This window comes from Mauremys reevesii, linkage group 1, assembly GCF_016161935.1.
Source record: "Mauremys reevesii isolate NIE-2019 linkage group 1, ASM1616193v1, whole genome shotgun sequence".
Classification (NCBI taxonomy): domain Eukaryota; kingdom Metazoa; phylum Chordata; order Testudines; family Geoemydidae; genus Mauremys; species Mauremys reevesii.
The window spans coordinates 278,565,657-278,591,328 of record NC_052623.1 but is presented as its reverse complement, the minus strand read 5'-3'; the positions used below and the strand labels follow the sequence as shown (position 1 = coordinate 278,591,328).

Sequence of the window (25,672 nt, the reverse complement as noted above, 5' to 3'; positions counted from 1 at the left end):
AGCTGCATGACCAGCGCTGTAACTCCCAGCGCTGCAACTTTCAAGTGTAGCCAAGCCCAAAGGGTGGGAGCCACCAAGGCACTTGGCTGTGGCAATGCTGAGCATTACAATACCTAATGGTTAGGTACCTAGAAAATCATAACACAGATCCACAAAAGCCAGCATGGTCTATACGGAGTTAGCCCCTGGGAGCTGCTGACCAGATGGGTGTATACTAAGCCCCTCTGCTCTTAGAGATAGGCACTGCTTTGCAATCCACAAAAGGGAACTTGCTGCCTGGAGGCAGCTGGCTTAGGTGCCTAAGCAACTTCTTGAGGAAAATGAGTTAGGTGTCTGCCTCACTCCCCACAAAACAGCTACTGATGGTGGTAGCTACCTTAAAGTTTTAGGTGGTTAGGGCATTTGTCTGGGATGTGAACAACCCAAGTTCAATTCTCTCCCTCTCTGCCAATATTTATCCACAGTGGAACAATCATTGGCCGGATCAGCCAGTGAGAATGGGAATGAGTCTGTAGACCAGGAGTTAGGGCACTGAGCTGGGAGACAGAGTCCAGCCCCCCTGCTCCAGTCCTTCTTTCCTTATTTACACATAGTGGAACAATAACAGGAGAGAATGAGGGAGCAGCTCCATCACATAATCCCACAGCTCTGTGGTTAGACCAGGCGTAAGGTAGGAAACTCCCTGCTCACATCCCTTTTCCTCAGGCAGAACGGAGGACTGAGCCTGGGGCTCTCCCATCTCACAAGTGCTCTAACCCCTAGGTTACAAGTTGTAAGGTGGGCACTACCACCTTCCTTCCCCCTCCCCCCATTTTTGAATCTGATAGGTGGCCTCTGACCATGCGATTTAGGCAGCCAAATGCCCCTCAGTCTTAGTTTGTGAATTGCACAGGGGCTTAGGCAGCAAATGGACACACCTGTGTGCATGTTCAAAGGCTGAAACATGGGCATCTACAAGGTTCAGTAGCAGTTTTGTAGATCTGAGCCTAGCTTCTTATCTATCACTTGAAGGACATCCAGGAAAAAAAATCCCTACCCCAATGAAGAAAAGTTCTGTGATTACTTGACATTTAATAGATGCTTTCTTTGTTAGTGCACCTTCATATTCTGTGAAGAATATGACTGATTCCCACAGACCGAATCAATATATGCTATAAAATTATACTATAAAAATGTACACATGTAGAAAGTTAACAAAAAATATACAGACATCAGCTGTCCATTGAGAATATTTTTTTCTAAACCAAATCAGATTATCAAAATATAAAAACAGAGCTGAAAAACAGCCTGAGGTAAGAGTTAAAAATTCAAAGGGAAATTTTTTAAAAAAAGTTGTAAAGCAATTCTAGGTACTTTGAAAGTTACCTACTATCAATATAAATTTATACTAACACTTAAGAGTGCTTACTTTAGCTAATACAAAAGTGTATAAACATAATGTACACTGATTCACAAGTAAAAAAATACAATTTGTACTTGCATTTTCTCTTTAAAAATACGCATAAATTGACAAGTCAAACTTTTACTGTACACAGTAAATTGGCTTTGGATTAGCTGCTACTGTTTTCACTTGAACAGTCGACAAATTCAGTACACTGCTGGTTTTCAGATGGTGAGCTAGGAAATGATATTCGACAGTGTCTGTTTGCCTGAGTAACTCGCTGGGTGTAAAACAAGATGTAGGCTTGAGCCTTGCATACTTCTTCCATAGTGCACATGTTGAGTATGGAATCATTGCAGTGTGCCCAGAATCCTAGAATGAAGTAACAGACCATTGTAAAATAACCAAAATATTTATGTAATATACTTGTACTTTACACGTGACAAGTGTCTGCTACAATTTGTTAAAAACACAAAACCACAAACATTCACCAGTTTTATCTTTTCATTTTGGGTGGAGAATAAGCACATAGACAATTGTTTCTCTGTAAAACTATCACATACTTTGTAAGAAATGTTTCTGCTGTATACACCACCTGATTATATTTGTCTAATCATCAGGAAAAAAAATTATCATAAATTTGAAACTATTAGAATTAATTGTATTGACCACCTATATCGTTATAAATTCTTTTGGCACTGGTAGGTCTGGTTAGTAAAATGTTGGTCCATTTTATTTTAAGAAAGTAAGGATCCTGTTTGTGGCTACATTGATTCAACTAAGGAACCAGAAGTCCAGCTTGGGGGAGGGGGGGACATTTCCGATTTTAAATAGTGTGTCCATACCTCCTTCTGAATTATAGCAGTAGGCAGTGTAGTGGCCTGAACCAAATCCTTTCCCATGATGCATAATCACAGCAGACAAGTCATAGATAAAGCAATCAGGTAAGAGGGACTTTAGGGACTCCCGGCAGCAATAAGGCTCCATATTTAATATCTGATCAAAGCTAACATGTACTCCAATCTTCTCACGATGATTGCGTCCTGACCACCTGGAAAAATATCAAAATTAAAAGAAAGTGAATATTATTCAGTTGATTTGTGTTTTCTGAAGGTAGTTTAATAGATTATTTTAGTGAGTCTATGCACATATAAATTCTGCATAGTTAGAATTCTGAGCTACTAAACCATCTCACCTGCTAGTGCTTCTGTACTAAATGTTTATGCTAATTTATATCCCTCAAAAGCTCCCCCTTAATTAATCTCCTCTTTCACTTCTCCTTCATTTAAACGTTCATAGGGAAAAATCCTTTACATATGGCTTTTCACCTACACTATCTGCTGCTCTCAGCCTCCAAAATATTCCTCCTCACATTTGCCTGCTCTCGTGTGCTCACTAGTCATCCAAGCTGAAAGACGCTGGATATAATTATCAAAAAATATTTAAAATCACAAGAATGATGCAGAAGCTGCAGAGACTTCTTTATTACAGATATGACTATACATTAAAAGTGAAAACAGATCATCCCAGGGGCTGGTTCCCACTCTCATTTATCTCCTCATTCAGGAGTCACTCTGTCCCCCAGGCTGGACTAAGATCATGTACAGGTGCAATCTCTTCTCCCTGGCTGCTCATATTAGCGCATTTTATCAGATTTAAATGGGGGGGGGGGGGAAATGCTAGTGAAGCTGCAGGTTATACAATCACCCTGGTGGGTTGCATGCAAACCTCAGACTGTGCACTAGTGAATAACGCCATAATCTATTTTAAATAAAGTTGGTTGATATGATCTCTCAACATATTTAGTAAAGTTGCATGGTACCATTTGTCCACAACTCAAAACAATGAACCGTAGACTGTTTTCTCAAGATATCAGAGATACTTCATGAGACTCTGTACATACAGGTATCCACAAAAGTCTCTTTTTCAAATAGAGAAAATTGATTCTTTTGTCTCAAACTGGGTAAGTGTTCAAGATTCAGGATAGGTTTTTAATTCTCCTGACTTTTGTTATTGGGAAATAGCAGGAATAAAAATCTCACTTCTCTGCCTGTGAGATGCATTCTAACTATTTTATTTACCAGGAAGAAATGTGTTTCCAGAAATTGTTTTTCCTTATACTATTGAGCCTAAAAGGGCATTCTCAAGGAAGACAATTTAGAGGGATTTCTCAAAAACTGATTTTGTTCACCCACTGAATGAGCCCAGAGAATTAGTGACTACTGGAACAAGGAGGAATATACTATTCAAAGAGAGTTTGCAACATTTCTAAGTTGCTTATAGCACTGCTTACCTGAACCGTTTAAGGTGTAGTCTCAGAACTTGAGGTAGTCGACACACCATAAGCTGTTTCTGGGCTTCTGTAAGTATAACTGGTTTGGAAGAAAATTTCCTACGTTTTGCTGTGACCAAACACACACAATGAAATAAGTGCTAAATTTAAAAAACCTACTACTAACAAAAAAAAAACAACCTTGAACACAGCTTTGAAAATTTGTTGTCAGATATGCTTATGTTTCATTTTAAGATTTATTGACCCCATGATTTAGAGTATTTAGATAATGTAACAAGGGCTACTGAATATATGAATATATCGTCAGTTTAATAAGAAAGCATTTTGGAATCCATTTGGCAAGGATTATTTTATGATTATTGGGCATGCAAAATGCCTTTTTTTTAGTACATATCTGGATTATTCATCAGTGTTGGAAAATATACAAATACTTCAGTTATTTTCATCAGGACCAAGTGCGGACAGTCTGTTAATTTAATAAAGTGTCAGACTTATTTCAACAGGTTTCTTTCATCTCTTCTTGGAGACCACCTTCTAATGAAAAACAACAGTAGTTGGTATGATGACCTAATCTGAGCTCTTAAACCCACTTTCAAACCTACTTTTGATGCACTTAATCAAAAGTGCAATTTTTCGATACTACTTCCTTTCACAATTAAAGAAAGTCTTATGCTTTACTTATGACAGATTCTTTTAAAAAGTGTCTTGCTTTCCTTTTAATTGCTGTTTTCCTTTTCTTACACTTTTAATGCCTATATTAATTTATATTGTATGTGGAGAACATATGCATGAGTACATACTGCCTTTACTCACTGTTGCACTGATCACACGCATATATCTTTCCTTCTAAAGCTTCCGTCTCTGTAAACTTGGCCAACATTTCTGTCAGCAGGCATGGATACTGAGAAGCCATCTCCTTCCCATTGCAATGGTACCTCTCAGGAAATTCCAGCGACAGATCCCAGAACGATTCTATAGTATTTGATTTATTGTCACACGCAAGACATGTAACCTGTTAAGCAAAATATTAAGTTAGTCTCTAACATCCAAAAACCTGCTTCTCTAGACGTGTCTCTTAATGTAGCTCTGAGAACAGTATGTGAATTTGGATCACAGCTGCAAATGTATACAGTAGAAGAAATATTTTAACTAGAAACAAAAAAATTACCTGTTAACTTTTCTCTGAAGCAGCATGTCCACCACTGTATTACACTAAGGTGTTTGATATCTTTCTCTTCTGTGAACTAGAAGTAGTTTCAAAATGATCTGTCTGAGATTGCTCAAGAGAAGGAAGAACAGTCCCTGAGATTTCTTTCTAGACAAATACTTACAAAGCAATAACTAACATGAATTATATATTAATATATAGTTTTATTGAAAGGAAAATAGTTGTTTTTTTAAATCACATTCTTCTTATTGTGGAAGTCTTGCAGGGAAGGCCTTGGGTTGGTAGACATGCTTCTTCAATTTAACAAGATTTTTTTTTTCTTTCAGTAAGTACAACCACCTGTCACACTAAAAGAAAAAGGACAGCCACTAAGATAGATTAGCTATAATAAAAATATGGTGAACTGAAATGAGAATTTGCCTGGAAAAATGGAAGACAAGGCATCAAGGAAAATATAATTCATTTGATAGATATTTAATGGAAAGGAAGAAACTTAAAAAGCTGTAGGGTTTTTTTTTTAAAAGAACTAGAATAATATAACAGACAAATTACAGATAGGCTTGCAATACAGTCAGAAAAGCCAACGCCAATTTGAGCTGCATGTGGAGAGATACTACATCATGCAGCATCAGAGTCCTTTTCTATAATCCTTCCATATACAACATGTAAGTGGATTCCCTGTGGACCAGTTTGGAGGATCTGGGCCTAAAGCATTAGCAAGACTGCATCTGAAACATAACAGATATAATTCAGGACACTCTAACACCAAAAAAGGGCCAACCAATAGGTTTGTTTCAAACCCTCAATAAAGGCCAAAAGGGCACATCTGGAAATAAATCTTCCAGTTTTACCAAGAGGTATCCCTACCTCTTGGTTTTCCACATGGTTAAAGTACAAGTAACCCACTCACAGGAATATTTACACTTAATATGTAAGAACCTTCCAAATAATCAGACTAATAAACACCTGGGGGGAAAACCTCTCAATATTTCTAAATATTCAGAAATCTCTAACTACAGCAGCTCTAAACCTGTCATTGTTTTGTGGAGGCTAAATATTTTGGAGAAATCAATGGAATAGATCCTGACTGGTAGGTGGGCCCATATGGATAGCTTTGACACTACTTCCAATACAGGACACAACTCTATTGTGATATAATGGTTAACATCGTCCCCAAATTACGGAGTTGATGGAATTCAAACAAAATATGTTCTGTAAATGTAGATTTACAGACTCAGAACATAATATTTTGCTCCAGTGACATGCAAATTCCACACACTTGAAAACTTGTTGAGGTCTGTAACTGAAACTAACTAGAACTAAAATAATCAACAGTGGTTGATTATTTCAATTATTTATTATCCACAGAAGTACATCCTTTCTATTTGGTTATTTCCATAAGCTATAGCTAACATGAAAATATGGTGATAAACGTCAATTACAGAAACAACTGAGGGATCTGAATATTTATTATATCAACATGATACCAAAGACAAAAATGCTCAAAACAGCACCCAGTTCTAGAAATCGCAGGCTGTGTCATCTACATCACTGACCTTCAGAAATGTGGAAATTCAGCCCATGTGCCCAAAAGCTCCTTTTTTTTCATGATGTTTTGGCTCACAATCTTTCCCAATGTGCTCTACTAGTATCTGCCCCTTTAAATCTAACACAACCATTTGCAGCCCTACAGTTCAGGGAGAGGGTGTGAATGCGGAGTCAGTCGCTGTCCTGCACAGTTTGTGTACAACAGCGCACACTGAAGAAGCGCCCCACTATTTTTCCTCAGTTTGTCATCATGTCTGAATTCCACTGTGATGGTTTTTGTCTCTAATGCAGGTTGCAATTCCCTCGCTTCCTGAGCCTCTTGTGTTGTTTTTGCCTTGCTATCTTTAGCTTGTCCCCAGAAGACAACACAGCCTCATCGTGTATTGAAAAAGGGCAAATATTAAAACTATTTTTCAAAATAAGTCTTCCAGCAGAAATCTATAGGCAATAATTTGCTCACAACTGAACAGTCATGACTTTACCTTTAGTAGCACGCACTGGTGGTTAATAAAAAACCCTGAAAAAGGTTTGTCAAAGATCATTACTGTGTTGGGGACCATTTTTGTTCAGTATGTCCTTTCACACAGTTGAGCTTAAGCTTTGCTGCAGTGTTGCATTTTTTTCAAACTCTTTATTTATTAGGGAACCCGGGTTTTAAAATACTAAACAAAACTGTATATTAAAGGGCACTATAACTTGAAACGCTGCCATTCCTCCTGAAGTCAGCTATTTCATGCGTGGCATTCTTTAGAGCAAATACAAAACATTACTAGTATCCAGTAATAAGCGGCTGAGCTACGTGTTAGCCAGCTCACGTGTGTGTATTCGATTTTTTTTTGGTGCATAGCATAGAAGGTTCCTAGCAACTTTAATGTCCAAAAAAACCATAACCATTTAATTCTTAGAAAAGAAAATTTTATTCTTTGTGGAGTGGAGAGTGAGGAAATTTACATTTTAAGTTACTCTGGCTGGAGCTCATTCAGCTATACAGGCAAGTCTCATCTTATGTGGGGGGTTCCGTTCCGTGGTTAGCGCATAAAGCGAAAACCACGTATAGCGAAACACCCATTGAGTTGAATGGCAGGCAGAATTGCCCGCACTACAGATGCAGTTTTTATATTTTTTTCCCCTGTTTTTGCCTACCGCGCAAAGCTGAATTCGCACATGTTAAATGTGCCTAAGATGTGACTTGCCTGTACACTTCATAAATACCAAAGTCTACCAATGTCTAAAGCAGCATTTGTCAAATGCAGCCACGACAGCCTCCTGGGCAGAGATGGGGGAGGGGGGAAAGCAGCAGTCCCTCCCTGCCACTCCAAGGGGCTCTGGGGGATGGGCTTCAGCACACCCCGCCCGCCCCCCCAGCAGCAGCCATGGGACTCCAGGGGCAGGTTTCAGTCTCCCACCCCCACAGGGATCCAGCTCTGGGTTTCAGCCCAGTGCAGCAGGGCTGGCCTTGCCAGGCTCTGACCAAGAACCAAGGAGCAGGGTGAACCTGGGGTGCAAGGCTACAGAAGGGAGCTCGGGGCAATGGGGTGGGGGAAGCAGCAGGCTCAGGAGGGTGATGGTGAGCCCGGGAGGATGATGGAGGACCAGGGGAGACAGCAGGGACTGGGGGGCACCAAAATACAACTGTCCGTTATTTTTATTATTGAGTCTGCAAAAAAAAAAAAACCCTACATAAATAAATTACAATGATTTGGACATGTATATATGCATATTTATTTGTTTTTCTTAAAGTTGTTAAAGTCTTTTAGGAAAATTTGTCAGAGTGGCCATAAGCAAGAGTTGGTGGCCACACTCTGAGGTCACCAAAAATTTTGTTGTGAGAACTCCCTGGTCTAAAGCCATAAACTATCAGTAATTCAGAATGAAAAAGGAATCAGAGTCTAGACCTGGCCACAGTTTAGGTGATTTTTTTTGTCTTTGAACATAATTACAACATAAATACAGACTAATAAACTTCTGCTGTACAAACAGGTGTTTGTTAGAGCAAATGCTTATCTAATTGATGTATTACTTGAAGGATTTACTGAAAATGAATGCATAAGGTAAAGTTGTGGGCTCTGGATGAGATGCACAAATAAGGGTAAGAATGCAAGCAATTTTTGAAAGTTCTGGAGTTTTAAATTCAGCATGTTCTCCAGTCCATCTGTGGCCATTTTTTAAGTTGATCTGCAGAGGACAATGAGTCCTGTACTGTTTTTCTAGTACCAATCCTGGCCCAGCAGAAGCACAGCTCAACTGAAGCAACCTGGCTGAGTTTTATCCCCTCCCTCTTGTCAGGAAGCAGCACTGAGTCAGTCTGTGTAGAAACCTTTCTATTCAAGGTCCTTGTATGTAAGCAGTTCTTCATTCCATAGGCTCTTCATATAAACAACTGAGTGAATCTGATCCATGCAGGCCAGTTCCTGGACTGATGCAGAGCCCCACTGACTTCAATGGGACATCACATAAGCATAAGGGTTCACTTGTACAGATCACTTTGTAGGACCAGAACCTTAACTGTGGAGCTAACATAGCTCCACAATATACCCACGACATTAATTTTTTTTCTCCCGCGTAGGCTTCATGTGTTAGAGTGCAAATATATGGCACAAATGCCCAGCCAGTGATTAATAGTTTTTCAGAAATATGTAGTTTACTGCAGAGTGTATAATTAAGTTAGAGAAACAAGGTGGGTGAAGTAATAGATTTATTGGACCAACTTCTATTGGTGAGAGAGACATGCTTTGGAGCTCACACAGAGCTCTTCAGGTCTGGGAAACTAACCTGAAGTGTCACTGCTAAATACAAAATGTGAACAGATTGTTTAGCATAAGTAGTTAATACATATTTCGAGGGACCATTCAAGGTGAAGTGGCCCCTTAACACTCCTCCACTCCTGTGGGGTGGGGAATGGGGAAGGGGAGAGAGAGAACACAAGGGGCACGAAGGGCTGTTGGTGGGTTACAGATTATTGCAAAAAGCCATAAATCCAGTGTCTATTCAGTCCATAATTTCTAATGTCTAACAAAGGTATCAATTTAAGCTCCCAGGCTTGTCTTTTCACAGCTCTGTATAAGCTTGGAAGCTTGTCTCTCGCCAACAGAAGTTAGTCCAATAAAAGATATTACCTCATCCGCCTTGTCTCTCTAATATCCTGGGACCAACAATTATAGGCAATGTTGTTGTAACTAAGTTAATCACTGTGGGGGAGTTTAAAAACTGAAGAAATAGAGTAAGATCTGACAAGTATATTTACCTCTTTCTGATATAGCTCAGCAGTATATCTGGATATTTTATTGAGAGAAACAGTATAATTTTATAATGTATGTGATGAGTATGCATGATAGCAAAGGGGACGAGATTTTACTCCAGGTAAGGCAGTGGGTCTCAAACTTTTTTACTGGTGACCCCTTTCACACAGCAAGCCTGAGTGCAACCCCCCTAATAAACTAAACACTCTTTTTTATATTTAACACCATTGTAAATGCTGGAGGCGAGCAGGGTTTGGGGTGGAGGTTGGCAGCTCGTGACTCCCTGAGGGATCCCGACCCCCTGTTTGAGATCCCCTGAGGTAAGGGTTTGGTTAGTGGCAGGAGTGTGTCATGTTTTATTGCACTATTAAGAGTTTTGACTTTTAAAAATATATAACTAGATTATAGTAAGGAAAAATTAATAAAGATGTATTGAAACTGTTTGTTACAGTTTTGTTTACATTAATTTGCATACATGGATAGCCGATCCAGAGTGATAAGTGAGATTACAGTTCAGTGAATATCAGGCAAAGTGAGCACGTGACAAAGTTTCCCTGTTACATAGTCTGGGAGTTCCTGTTGCACTGGCTCCACCCTGAACATTCAATCATATCTTGAAACAAGGATATTACATACAATGGGTTATGGAGGAGTGGCTGGGGGAAAAAAAGGTCACTTTACATATGAGGAGATGAAGACCTGTCTGAAAAAAGCAATGAGGCAGAGATGACATCCAGAGTGGCAATTAAATCAAAGGCTGCTTGCTATGTCTGAGGAGTTTGCTTGTGGAAAGCAGACAATTAGCCTTGAAGTCCTTTTCCACATAAGTGAATTTTACTGTGTAGAATGTACTGACATGAGATCATCTTGAATCTAGTGGCTGAATCTGGCGGATAGGGCAGCCCCTTAGAAAAGCAGCAAGGTGGTTGCAGACTTATTCTGACAGGCAGTCACCTCACGAATACCATTAAATCTAGCTATGGTAGAGGAAAGCAAGCTGTTATCACACTGCTGTGGGAAAAGTTGATCAAATATCCATCTTCCCCTGCTCTGTGCAACAGACGAGAAGAAGGGCAGAGCTTGACAGTGACTGTCCTGGTCTCCTTCACAGCAACATGGTCGCTCCTCTTTTTTACTTTCATTGTTGGGTTTAATGCTATGAGAGCACACAGGTGACTACACAAACTTTAAATATTAAAAAAAAAAAAAAAAAGAGTAATCTGTGATAGGGCTACAACGTTTTGTTTTGGGCGAATGGGAGGAGGAAAAGACTGTCAGAGCTCAGCCAGGGTATAGAATCCTGCCCTGTTGCTGCCCATGCTGAACTTGTTCAGTTCATTCAGAAATTGGCTGCAGGGATCTCGCCTGTATCTTTCACACATTCAATTAACTTTTTTAAAAAAAGATTGCAAAGTGGATTGTTGTTTGCTTCCCCAGCTGCACGCTGCTAGCAAACAAACTCCACAGAAGTAGCAAGCAGCTGTGATTCAATTACTATTTATAGATTAAGTTAAATGTCACCTAATGGAGAAATATACCTAGCTGGAAAGTTGACAGGAGATATTTTTGAGAATCGGTAGACACCCCCTCCCCTATAAAAACCACAGAGACTCACACCAAGAGGTAGAAATTAATGTGTGGAGTGGTACAGACTAATATATTATGAACATAAACACTCTTGCTGTCTATCTCAAAGCCTGCTATTTTGTGAAATGACATATCCAATCCAGGCTATCATAAAACCCTGATTTCCATAGGCAAGACTGTATGCTAGCCATCCTCCCTCGCTCCTGCAAAATTCTCCCCTTAAATTCATAGCACGGTACTTACAACATTTCAACATTGTTCACTCTGCTTGTGTGTTATACTCCTTTTGTGTCTGTTTAGATTGTAAACTCTTTGGGAGCACAGACTGTTTACTACTCTCTATTTGTACAGCACATAATAATGGAGCCCCATTCATGGTTGGTCCTTAGGCACTACCATAATAAACATGAAAAACTACACTGAAGTGTCATTTTTTAAAATTAATTTCCACACAGACATCTAAAGATCTAATTCCTGCTGGTATCATATTTGGTAAGTGAAACACTGATACATCAGAAGCAAAGTAATACTAGCTATAACTAGTTTTTCATTAAATTCTAAAATAACTGTTTTTAATCAATGATAAATATTGGTAAATTTGGCTTAAGAAAAAAGGCACTCAATTACAATTTTATTGTCAAGTGAAAAGCTTCACATAAGGTCTCTGAAATTCAAATGCAGTGGAATACTCAAAGCCTCTTTTAAACGTTATGATATTTATCATTTGGAACAGGTTTATATATTATTATTTTTCATGTACTTAAAAAAGTGATTACAAATTTTAAACTTGCTGTATTTCTCTGATTTAACTTTCAGTTATACAATCAAACTACTTAGAAGCATTAGATAAGATTTAACATTTGTTTAATTGTTTTGTAACGTGCCAGTTCACCCAGTCATACTTAGTGACATCCATTTTCTTGTGGGAAGTGGTCACATTTCCTTTAAAGGTGATTTGCAAATGGGGGTGGGGGGGAAATAGGTTTGTGCCCTGTTATGCTTATAAGGAGGCCTGAAAAAGTTTCAGCATGGCTTTTTTTCTGCTTGTTTCTTACATCAGAAATTAAAGTCCCACCTAGATTGTGAGACCACCATCACTGGTAAATTGGTGACATGTAACAAGAATCAAGAGTGAAAGTGGAGCAATTGAGAGAATAAGGGATTTTTAGTTAGACTTAACATTTTGTTAATAGCAATGGAGTTTCAATTATTAATTTTGGATAAGGGCTCACTTTCTGAGAGAGTCAAATATACCGCTCCACACATTCCTTCAGTTAAGACGTTAGTGTCAGAACATGTTTGTGAGTTCTATCAAAAGGTCCTCTAGTGTGGAAGTTTACTTTTGAAATTTGATTTATAATTAGGTTTCAGAATTGAAACCCCAATTCAGATGACTGTTTCAGTTCACATATCTTAGAACTATTGTTTCAGCTGGTTTTACAAACAAGCTATCAATTTGCTTTTGACCCTTTCACACCAGAAGAATAGGTGGTTTTGTTTTTTCTAAAAGGAAAGCTTAGATTCTGCCACCAAATTCTGTGGTTGTGGAACAGCAGAAGACAAAGGGTTCTCACAATTAGACCCTTTCCTTGGAGGACACCACCGTCAGCTCCAGAAGCTTGGTTCCATCTGTGATGGAACTGGAGGATTCTCATACTGAAGTTTTCACATGGAAGAAGAATGGGGATCAGTGAGTCCACTCAGATCTAAGGATACCTCCAAACCCAAGGATGCTAGGGCTAGTTCATGTTCTACCACCACACAAAAGATACAATCTTTCTCCTTGAAGCTGGTTCAACTGTGTTGTATCTGCAGTCCCCTTACTACTAGGGGGTTTCTACATTATGTCCTCTGTAGCAACCGCTAGTTTACGGTCAACAACTCACTTTATACCTTTGCATAAAGTGTATATTTTAGAATTTCTTTTACAGTAGTAGAAGTGACAAGCTGCTTTGAAAACTCCCAGAACTCGTTAGTTAAATGTTAAAATCCCCAAAAGGTGGTCTATCCCACCTCTCCTCAGCTATCAAATATTAAACATTTAATTAATATGGGCTTCAAGAAAGAAAGTGGTGAAGCTAAAAGTTGACTTTCGAGCAGCACAAAATTTGTTACATTTCCTAGAAATTAGGAAGTCTAAATTAGTTGACAGTTGAGCAATTTCAACTGCCAGATGTGTTCTGTTGCTACTAAATTCAACAAAATGACTACAGAATACAAATCTACATGCTAAGTGCTAAGGCTGACGTAACCTTTCACTTCAGGAGCAGGAGTGTAATAGTAACTGGCTATTTATCATAGTACACTGGCTTTTCTGTAAAGTCCTTTGTTTTGTTCAACTTTGGTTTGTTTTTCCAAATAGCTGACAGCTAGGTAGCACAATGAGTTACTGCAACAGGTTTTGAACCCAGATGTTCAGAAATAAAACACCAAAATAAGTTTAGAGGGGGTTTTTTTTGGGTTGAGCTTTAGCAAGATATACAAACAAAAGGTGAAGAATGCTCGTTTTCCAAATTACTTTGTACATGCTTATCTCTCGTATTATGTGAGATGCTTTATTACCACCCTTTTTCCATGTGCTATCTTCATGTTCTCAGCCTCAACTGTTCAAATATCCAGATATGCAAACTCTGTCAGGCACTTGTCTAACTGAGGACACATGGAATCTTAATAAGTGGGGACTAGTATGAAGATGTGTTAGAAGTAGAAACCCAAAGTCCATGTACACATTTGTAAACAGACATGTTTACCAACCATATATTTTGTATAGGGTGAATTGATCAGACTTCAATCAAAAGTACATTAAAACAAGCTATTTTGTAATGATGCTCAAAGAAGTAAAGGATTCCACCATTCTCAAGTTTTCTCTTGAGCCCCATTTCGTTTTTTCCCCCTGCCTAAGGGGATAATAACTACATCATTGTGATGGGATTTTTCATCATATGTACCTCCTGTTCAGTAAAGATTTTGCTATTCCCATCCCCAAATGCAGGAGGCTGTGACTGTTCTCTTGCCACTGGCCTCCTTTATACAGGAAAAGGCAGTAGTGGTACTGTTTAAGATTTTGCTGCTGTCTACCTTCTGTAGAACCCTGAAAATTATACCACCAAATATGGCACCTGCAAGGAGGTTCATAATCCAAAGTAAGCCTCGACCTTGCAAGTAAAAATGATTATATATTGAACAGGTTTTCCTGTAACAGACCTAATGCCAGGTCTTCAGTTTTTGTATTAGTACTGCATTAGTATTACTATTTTGTTTAAGGGTGTGATTTTTTTTTTAAAACCCAATGTGATATCAGTGCAACCCTGCTATACAGATGCCATATAATAGTGTATCTTATTTACCTTCACTTATGAGAATTAAGCTATACCAGTACAAGTACTTACAAACATATATAAACTATGCTCACACTGTTTGGGGGTGGGGGGAGGAGGGGACTATATATAATCAGCATCCCCTCCTGTGTGTAGAATCCATACTTGCAATCACTTCTGTATTAAGGAGTTTCCAGATCATGTCCAACAAATTTTCCAAGTTGGCACCTGTCATATGAACACAGGAATTTTCATACCTGACCAGACCAAGAGCTTATCTAGTCTAATATCCTTTCTCCATCAGTGGCCAACCAGACACTGCAGAGTGAAGTGTATAACCTCTATAGTAGACAATTATGAACCAATATGCCCATCAGAGAAGTTTCTTACCAACTCTATCAGTTAGTGGCTGACCTATGTCCTTATGTATAAGTTACATATTCCATATCCCTAAAGAAACTAGATAGTAAGTGTTTAAGATTTTAAAAAAGGATTAAACTCCTTGCCTCAATAATATGTTGTAGGAGTGGATTCTACAATTTAATATGTAAAAATATTTCAACCTATCACTGAAGTTTACTTTTTAGTTTTTAATTAGGCACTTCCTTTCAATGAGAGGGTAATTAGGAGTTCTCAAATTATCTTCTTTATACTATCATTGTATAAACCTCTCATATCCCTTTTTATTCATCGTCTCAACTAAGTAGTCCTACTCTTTTCCCCTCAACTCTTTAATTCTTTAAATGTGTATTGTACATCACTGGCTAGTCTCCTTCCAGTGATTTGTCAATATTAAGAGGTTTTTTTTTAAATCATAAAGACATACCTGACTTAAAAGCTGTCCATGAAAAATGGTATTGACCACATTCAGAACCTGTTTGATAAGTTTCCTTTGAGAAGTGGGGATGAGAGCTGGGTATCTGGTCCCAGTTGTCTCCAGTTCCTGCTGTACTTTATCCAAAAGTTCACAGAGGAATTCCTGAGCATCTTGTTGGGCATAACCTCGGAAGGCTGGGATTAGTCTCCACACAGAATGGAGCATGGCAAAAGGAGACACCAATGCCCACTTGCCAGACCACATAACTTGGAACAGAGTATGTAGCTCATGACACAGAGAAATGTGCTTTGAGCTTGGCTCCCTGGGCTGAATAAGCTCCATATTTCTACTTTTTGATGCCCCTCCACTTAGTCCAGATGATAAACTAGGTCGTCTCATAGAAGACGATCCTTTTACCTTCACTTGGTTCTCATTCACACAAAATGCAGAACCAGTAATTGGAGGGTGCTTAGTAGAGGATCTTGTTTTTTCATTGGCTGCTGTTGCCAGCAACTCTTGAGTTTGGTTCAGATCAAGCTTTAAAAAACATTCCCGAAAAATAAGTAAATGACTCAATACTTGCAGAATAGAGTTCATATAGCATGTATTTCCCAAATTTCTCAGTCCGGTTACACCAGGAGTCACTGTAGGCCTTCGCTTAATTGGAGAATCACCAATTTTTTTCAATCTTACGTCATCTGAGGTAGAAGTTACTTTCAGCTCTGCAGGAGAGGACAACTTTTGTGGTAATTTTTGTACACAGGGTGATACTTTTGAGGATATTTCATTTTGATTTTGTAAACGAGAACTCTTCCTTGGAGGCATTTTTTCCATTTCTACTTTCAACTGACGCTTTCGCTCTTGTCTTCTTTTCCTAGCTTTGTCCCTTCTTTCCTCTGCCTCCTCCTGACGCCTCTCTTCTTCCAAAACCCTTTTCCCACTAGGTGTTAGCTCAAACCATGATCTGAACACTTTGCCCATTAATGCACGCCTTCTGTGCCACAGAGCCGTGAACATGCGGTCTTCATTTCGAAGCAAGGCTTGGGCACCACCGTGTGAAAGGTAAGAGTCATCACTTGTACCCATAGATCGCAAAGTCCTGCCGCTACGGGTAGTGCAGTCATAGTTTTGACTCTTGATTGCACTTAATGTACTTCGCAATAGTTTTAAGTCACCAGTTGCATTATCATTAAGAACATAGTCATCACAAAGGTAACAGAAAACATACAGCTCATTCACTTCCAGTGCCACTGGATGACTACTTTCCTGAAAGTGCTTTAGTGCATGCTCTTCAATGTATCTTCCACATGCAACATGCGAACAGCTAAGGCATGCCCAGACAGATTCTGTAGTATTGCAGTCCACGCAATGCCATTTTTGAGGGTTCAGGATGGAATGGTCTTGGGCTAGCCGCAGTCGCCCTATGTGCTTACACTTATCCATTATTAATACTGAAATACTGGAGAAATACTAGAGAAACATGTTATCCAAACTATTTTCTGTCCATGACATTCTGACCTGCAAACTAAAGGGGAAAAAAATAAGTTCAACTTCACATACAGTGTAAGTCAAAAGTAAGTTAATACATCTTTGGCAATAAAATTATTTGGTTTAGTTTTAAAAGAGCACTGATGTACTATTCTGTAATCAGAGTCACAATCAACAACCTTGTTACCAGTTTTAGCAGAAAGGTCCATGACTGAATGGGCATGAAGACTGAGCTACTCATGCCACTAGTACCTTCTATATCCAGGCTGAGGCATGTTGATAACATAAGCCTGTTGCGCTGGTTTAATTAAAGGTGTTATTCTAAATTATTTTTGTTAAACCAGTATAACTCTGTATGAACACCTATCTGTTCAAACCCGGCATATATTGGTTTAGCTTACATTAGTAAATTTACAGGTGGAAGCTAAACTGACAAGTTTTAAATTAACAAGAATGTCCACACAGAAAAGTTGTACCAGTTTAGCTAAATCGGTTTAGAATTACACCTTTCACCTAACACCTATTTAGCTAACTGTGTTTCGACAAGCCCACAGTGAACAGAAGTTTACACCATCACTGATCTCGCTAGTCTCTATTTGGTAGATAAAACAGACTTCAGTTTCTAGGGTCATTGTAGCATCTTTGACAATATTACATAACTAGCTGGTGACCTCTCCCAGAATAAGTAAGCTTAGTCCTACTGTACCTCCTTTCCTGTCCCATGAGAACCTAATTGTAGAGGCCTGATCAAAACATGAGGTTGCACCATTTTAACTAAAGATGTCCTTTTAAACAGATTTCTAATAAGTGCAATGGATGCTTAGATGAACTTAAATCTGGTTTATATTGTTTTAGCTTGTCCCTATAAATAGATATATCCAGTTTTAAGCTTGCCCACATAGGGGTTTGCACTGGTTTAACTAAATCAGTGCAAGATAGCATGCAGACAAGCCTTAAGTGAGAAGACTGACAAATGGGAGGACTGCTTCCCTCCCCTTTATTCTGTTCCCACCCTTAATCCTTCACAATAAAGTGAGTCAATATCTTAAATTTGAACTCAAGTGCTGTTGCCCAGGATGCCACTAACAAAAAGGGCTAGATGGGACATAGTACTAATATCACTCAGCAAATTAACTTCTCTAAGTCTTGTATCAATGTGTACTTATCTGAGAATCCCTAAGCACTTTTCAAGCATTAAATGTGGATGCATGCCAGGCTGTGCCAAAAAAGGGATGTGCGAGTACAAATTTCTAGTGTGGACTAGGCCAAAGCCTCACAACACACTAGAGGTACAGAGGTAAAAATTTTGCAAGTGATCAAACTGAAATACAGAGATATTAACAATGATAGAGCTGGAATAGAACCCACAAATTTGGACTCCTACTTAAATTATGAGTTCTTCCATTTTTGCAAATTACTTCAGTATGTTCAAACAGAAATTCATTTCTAATCAGGCCAATCCATTCTAATGTCCATTAGGCAAGCCAATGTTTATATCATAGCAAATGTTAAATGACATCAGTGAATGAAGGGGGTGAGAAGTGACAGCTGTTGATGAAAGCAGCTTCTGCTTACACACACACTCTAAACAAAATCCTTTTCTTTACCCACCATTTTCAACTAAACAAGGCCACATTACTCTTTGTTTTTAACATTTGACATTGTGAATATGGTTCTTTAAATATTAATGTTTAGTTAGCAAAATAAAACTATTGAATAGTTTATAAGCTGACGCTAACATCTAAAAAAGACTACATATGTATTTGGTTTGGCTTTTTTTTTTTTTAAATAAATTAAACACCAGAGAAAAAGTCTGCAGATGAACCAATGGTGCTGAAACGATTTAAGCACAAATGATTTGATGCCTCCACATGCTAATCATCCTAATTCAGTTTGTTTTGCCCTATAGTCGTATTAGTGCTGACCTAAACAGTTTCAGTTACAATGCATTCAAGCTACCTATTCCATAATTACCAGATCACGTGCCAGAAGCAGCGTATCCTGAGAGTACATTCAGAGAGTCTGAAGATACTGCTGGGCTGTTGGACACTAATGAAGACTAGCTGAATCACTTCATTTTGTCTGCATTTACATTGACACTACTACTCCTGCTGAAAGCTAGACTATTTTAGAGTAGTTATTAGACTATCTGAAAGCCATTAACAATGTTTGTACATGTATTTATCCTCACAACACCCTGGTGATAGAGAAGTAGTATTCTCCCAGTTTTACAGACGGGAACTGAGACAGAGACTTGCCCAAGGACACACAGGATGCTTGTGGCAGAGCAGGAGATTGTATCCAGGTCTCCAGCTAGTGTCATCACCACTGACCAGCCTCTCTCTCAGGACTTCGTAACTTATGATTGGAAATAATTCTTTGTATTTAACTCAAACATTCAGTTCACTTTAATTCCTCAGGAGATAACTAATGAAAAATGCTACAAGATAACCCATTAACCTCAGTGATTAGATAGTAAAATTTTAAAAGTAAGCACACACATTTTGGTAACGTATAATTCTGAGACAAATTTTCACTTTAATTTCCATATAAGTGCTTAGACTCAATACTATCTATGTACAGGGAAGTTAAATATCCATAAGACTAGATATTTCACGTGCAATAATTAAAACAAAAAACAAAAAAAACCACCAGACAGCTAACCCCATTCTTCCTCTCTTCCCCCCAGTCTGAAAGGCATGCTTTACCAAGTGTGTTGCACTTATTTTATGTCAATATTATATAATGAAGTTCAACTAATGGCACACAACACTACTGCCACTCAGTTATACTCTTACACTATGCTGGCAATCATTCATATGTAACATTGCAACTGAACAATTTCCAGTAAATTTAGTTTTTGTTTTACAGAGCTTCTACCTAAAGAGCTTTTATATAGAACTACAACACATAGCAGCATACTGTTCTTTGGTTTAATTATAAAATTACTGTAGTATTTACTAAACAGCAGGATTTTGCTACAGGGCAGTTAGGTAACTAAATAAAACCGTTAACAGTTGCTGTCTGTTCTCATTACTTAACCTGCCTGCTTGACAAGCAGATTAGATATAAGTAAACTTATTGATAAGTAAATATAACACCTGCATAGTAAAGTCTAAATATTTAATGAAAACTCTTTGGAATAAACTTTGTATTATGATTTTCAAACTGAAGAATTTAATCCTCAAAGCTAGAATCATCATCAGAGATGCACCACTATTCTTTTCTATGAGGTGCACATCTGCTGCAATGGGATACGTGTATGAAAATGAGTACTACGTACAGGTGCTTTTACAGACTACTGAAAGCTGTATGCCCATGCATGCTCCCACACTTCTCCTTCCCAAAGCTCCATAAGCCAGCAGGGAGTGTTCCCATTGGATAGAGGAAGAACACTTAAGCTCAGACTTCCCTATGTCTGGTCTGAAAATGACACTTCCCCAAAAGCTCTTATCAATCAGAAGGAACTGATGGGAATTGGGGACTCCTTGATGTGGGTCAGAACAATGAGGGGTTGCTGATTTTGGTTAGGATACAGTATTTTGGTTAGACAACAATGTTTAAATGGGGAAGTGATTTTGTCTTCTCTTTAATATTAGAGCTGGCAGGGAAGTCTGACAATGGCATTTTCCTTTGGAAATCAAAATGGTCCATGGGAACACATTGATTTCAAAGAATCTGTCACTGGAAACTTGTCTGGTTTCTGCTAGCTCACCTACCCGCTGGGAAGCCAGGACAGAGACTGAGAGGAACAGAGTTGTTCAGATTATTATTACAGCTGTTATAAATGTAACTACCAAGCCTCTGAACACCTGAACATTCACTAAAAATACTTTATATAACTAAAGCTTAATCGTGTCACTCCTATCCAGACCTCAATTGAGCAAGATACTTCAGTATGTACTTAACTTTAAGCTCATGAATAGTCAATGGAACTATTCATGCTTAAAGTTAAGCACATGCTGAATTGAGGGCACAAGTAGTTACACTGACTTCAGAGGAATTTATTGGGTAATTAAGGCCAGTGTGATCAAGCCTTTAATATGTAGAGCAGGGATCTACAACCTTTGGCACGCGGCCCTGCAGGGAAATCCGCTGGCAGGCCATGACGGTTTGTTTACCTGCAGCGTCCGCAGGATCGACCAATCGCAGCTTCCACTGGCTGCGGTTCGCTGTTCCAGGCCAATGAAGGCTGCGGGAAGTGGCAGCCAACACATCCCTCGGCCCGCATCGCTTCATGCAGCCCCCATTGGCCTGGAACGACAAACCGCAGCCAGTGGGAGCTGCAATCGACTGAACCTGCGGACACTGCAGATAAACAAACCATCCTAGCCCGCCAGCGGATTTCCCTGATGGGCTGCATGCCAAAGGTTGCAGATCCCTGATGTAGATTAATAGAACGGGACTATGAAGCTTAAGGTGACATTGCTTTAAAATTGCCATATGGGTATAAAGACAAACAGGAGCCAAGAGTACACTTTTGTACAGCATTGAGGGAACTCAGAACAAAAAACAAAATTATTAGTGCACTAAGTGGATTTGTTTATAAGGAAAGACTTGAAGTGCTGTATAGTATGTATAGCTTGGTGCTAAGCAAGTTTTTATTTTAAACAAATACTTGTATAGCATTTACATTATTTAGGATAACACATGGGATGAAATCAAGAATGGGAAGACAATATCAGGAGCTACTTCCTTATAATTTTATCTATTAGACTGTAGAATAGTCTCAAGTAAAAACAAACAATGGAAGTCACATAACTTAAGAGACTTATGTCAAGGGTGGGCAAAACACTAAGTCAAAGTACCTAAGGGAAAAATCTGGAACTGGAAAGATGGATTAGAAAGACTAATAGAATCACAGAAGAGACCTCTGATACAGCCTGCAGCTCTCTTCTCTAGTAGCTGGAGTGGGGAGGATGAAGCAGCCTATTTGTGTCATTAAACTTTACACGTTTAAATTCCCTAAAACCAAGTTATTTAGTACCTCCTTGTGTGTAGTGTCTTGCCCTGTTGTCCTCCCTCACCACTCAGTTCTCTGTGCACAGGAAAAAGAAATGTTAATTAGTTGACCAGCACTTCAGAGACCAAATTCTCCCTTTTGCCATTAGCACTCAGAACTGAGCAGAAGGAATGAGCAAAGTAACAGAGGAGATCATGGCAACACAGTCAGCCAACCAAAAAGTTTTTAGCTAAAACTTGTGGAAGAATTCAACTCTACAGAACCTTCTCTTCCCCGAGTTTCACTGGCAGAAGAGTGAGTGTATCAAGGACTCATATTTTCTTCACTAATAAAAGTTCAGAAGTATTGACTTTAACATTGATAAAATAAAGCTTTGCATTATAGAACAATTTCTATTTAAAATGTTATTTAGTCCTACTAGTAGGACAGAAGAAAAGGTTTGTAATTAAAGGGGCAGTCAAATTTGGTCTAAAATTTACATTTGGTTAAAAATTGTCTTTTTAAAGCCAAAAAACTCTTTACTCAGTCTTTTAAATTCACATTAAAAAAACAAAAACAAACACTTCCCCACAGTCACTAAAATCTGAACCTGGTAGCACTAACATAGTGAAAGTGAAACCAACAACTGACTCCATTGATTTGTTTTGTACAAGCCAAGTGAAATGCAAGCATGAAATACTGACATTAGATTTTAAAATATCAGTTGTAACAATCTGTTACTGAGCACATATAAAAAAAAAAATCACACAGTTCACTTCCTTAAGTGTCCCTTTAACTCTTTGGGTCCTAAACTGATTCACAGAATTCACTGAACTGGTTTCCATGTTATCCAAATCCAGAAAATCTGCAAAAAGTTATGTTTGTGCATAAGCTAAGCCTTAATTTTGTTATGCTAATAAATCATACAGAAAATAGTAATATTAAAAAAAAAACTATTGGAAGCATTTTCCCATTGACATCAAAGCAACCTATTACACTGGTCAGGGTGTCCCCATTTCCTAGTTATTCTGCACTCAGTCAGATCTGGATTTAGCAACTAGTTATCAACCCTTTTGGTTTTTTGCCTGCTAGGAAGTTTGTACTGTTTTCCAGAAGTGATGCAACTGAATAAACTCTAGTGTAGTTCTCTATTATGTCAGCGACACTGGAACAGCCAAACATTACAGACATGTGGGCAAAAGATTCCTACTTATTGCAAATAGTTGTAAAATTACTTCAGTTACAGAGACTTCATGGTGAACAAGTGTTTAAATTGGAAAAACAAGAACCCGTTTTTATTCCAATTTTACAGAAGAGTGAAGTGTTTCTAATGAATTTGGATACACTTCATAGCAAATAGGAACAGATGTACAAACTTGACTGTTCCAATGATAAATTAAAAGCAGCAATTATACATGTGATTATTCTGATAAGTACTTAAGGTTTCTACAGAGCCTCGTCCCAATCCTGATGGGGGCCAAGAAAAGTCAATCAGACCAAATTAGTGCACACAATACTTGAGGCAAGAGCAGCAGTATTTCACTGACTGTTCTTTTGTCATTTCAAATAAGTGACCTGGTTCCACTCAGTGAAGTAAGTAATGAAGAAACCTTTTTGCAACATAGTGATTGTTAATTGATTGTTCAGATTGAACATAAAGAAAACGTTAGGATTCACCAGAAACAACAGATTTGCTTTGTGAACCATTTTAGGCCACTGTATTGTTTCTTGCTTATCTGCATTTAATTGCAGTTCCTGGCTGACTCATTAGCAAATTTACTAGTTCACAATATTCCTTGAGGGTCCCTCCCCCACAAAGGTACATTTTGAAACTCTCTCAAATGAAACTCAGCATCCAGGGCCTTAGCAAAGGGGTTTCCAGCCCCAACGATGTCAGTTACTCAGGCGTAACAAAAGAATTCAAGTGTGAGGCCTGAAGGTTGCACTTGGCTGCTTGTTCCACAAAGCTTCCCTCCCCCACCCCTACCCCGAATGCATTTATACCCAGAAACGTGAAGGCTGGGAGACAAGCTCGGCAACTGAAGTGACCTACACGAGTGCAGTGCATTTTGCCTTGGAAAAAAGGCAGGACTGTTTGAGAGAGACGGGCAGCGTGTCGGCCTCGCCTTTACGGTTCCCATGAACCGGACTTTTCAGTAATCACAAAATCTGTGCAAACCCCCCCACCCCACCTGCCGGCCTCCGCGGCAACCAGTTGGCATCCGGCTGCCCTGAGCGAGCGCAGCGCCCGGCCCGGGGCTCGCAGCACCGAGAGAGACACAAGTCGCGAGGGCTGGTTTATAACGAGCCCCTGGCCGCGTCCCGGGAGGCTCCCGAGGGGAGAGGCGGGCAGAGCTCCCCCGGCAGTAGCATCCTCCCCCCCGCCCGGGGCTCCCCCGGGACGTCACCCGGCACCGAGTTTCTCCCGAGCCTACAACAGCCGGGCGGGGGGAAGCGGACAGAGCCAGGGTGGCCCCCTCCCGAGGAGCAGCTCCCAGCCCAGCCAGGCGGCGAGGGGCTCCCCCCGCGGGGGCGGCGCAGAGAGAAGCTCGCTCCGCGCTGTCCCTCCAGAAGCGCCAGCTCCGGGCCAGCTCCTCGCCCGGCCCCGGGGGCGGCTCTCACCCAGCTGGGCTAGGAGCCCGGCCCCGCCGCCCGCTTACATCCCGCCGCCTGCGCTGCGCTGCGCCCCGCGAGGGGAGGCTCAGCCGCGCCGAGCCCCGCGCCCGAGCTCACCGCCAGCCGCCGCCATCTTGTGCGCCCGCCTGCGCGGCCTCCCGCGGCAGCTGGACAACGTCAGCGCGGCTGGGAGCCTGGCCCCAGTCCCGCCTGCCCGGCCCTGGCGACGGGCCCGCCTGCCCCGCGGCGTCCAATGGGAGCCGGCCCAGCCTGGGGGCAGGCTCAGGGCTGGGGGGGATCGTTCAGCCTGTTGCCTTGTGCTGCCTGTGTCTGCGGGTCTGTCTGGGGACGGGAGGTGTCTGTGTCTGTCTGTGGGACTGGGGGTGTGTTTGTGGGACTGGGGGTGTCTGCCCGTGGGTGTGCCTGGGTGTTTGTGTCTTTGTTTCTGTTGGTCTGTCTCTGGGTGTGTCTCCCAGGTTAAAAACCCCAAGGGGGCAGAATTGTGAGATGAGTTTCTCATAAAACCTGCACAGAAGATACCCCAAACCTGTTATTTTTTATAGCATTGAAACAAACTGCACAGGGAGCTGGCAGGCCCTAGAGATCCCTTATCCATCTACCCATCCCGTATGCACCATGAAGGTGTGCGGGGAGGGGTGAATAAAAAAACGTGATGCACTTATATGTATACCATTGTATGCAATATAATGTATCATTGTAATCATATTTACAAGTTTATGTTGTAATCATATTTATCATTTATTATTTGCATTGTGGTAGCTGCCAGAGGCCCCAATCAGGATAATTGTGCCAGGCACTCTACAAACACATAGGCCACATGGTGCCTACCTACCCCAAGAAGCTCATAAGACTATGCCTACAATACTGTGTGCATATTAGGTGCAATGTAACTGAAATCAGAAATTCCCTGAGTGACTAAGGCAATTCAACTAGGAAACTGGGAAAAATACCAGTAATAAGCCTATCTGGTTCCTCCTTGTCTGGTACCACATACTAAAGCAGGAGTTCTCAAACTGGGGGTAGTGAGGTTGTTACATGGGGGGTCACGAGCTGACAGCCTCCACCCCAAACTCCGCTTCACCTCCAGCATTTATAATGGTGTTAAATATATAAAAAAACTGTTTTTAATTTATAAGGGGGGTCACACTCAGAGGCTTGCTATGTGAAAGAGGTCACCAGTACAAAAGTTTGAGAACCACTGTACTAAAGACAGCAAGTGGAAGAGATTGTTGCATGCTTATTTTGTATGTCACTT

General features: G+C 40.0%; 1 protein-coding gene across 5 annotated transcripts; it reads right to left on the bottom strand.

The window, feature by feature from the left end:
* On the bottom strand, nucleotides 1-24,726 carry USP44 (ubiquitin specific peptidase 44). Of its 5 annotated transcripts, none has more exons than XM_039495492.1 (7): nucleotides 24,514-24,726; nucleotides 21,826-21,876; nucleotides 15,360-16,875; nucleotides 4,488-4,686; nucleotides 3,675-3,783; nucleotides 2,227-2,432; nucleotides 1-1,753 (listed from the first exon to the last, which is right to left on the bottom strand). In XM_039495492.1, exons 3-7 carry the CDS (start codon nucleotides 16,791-16,793, stop codon nucleotides 1,551-1,553), a joined length of 2,151 nt encoding a protein of 716 aa, XP_039351426.1. In that variant the 5' UTR covers nucleotides 16,794-16,875; nucleotides 21,826-21,876; nucleotides 24,514-24,726; the 3' UTR covers nucleotides 1-1,550. The 5 variants fall into 5 exon arrangements, with proteins under 5 accessions (XP_039351426.1, XP_039351463.1, XP_039351445.1 ...); XM_039495529.1 differs by having other exon boundaries at nucleotides 3,675-3,753; XM_039495511.1 differs by lacking the exon at nucleotides 24,514-24,726 and adding an exon at nucleotides 24,403-24,479.
* Nucleotides 24,727-25,672: the final 946 nt, after the last annotated feature.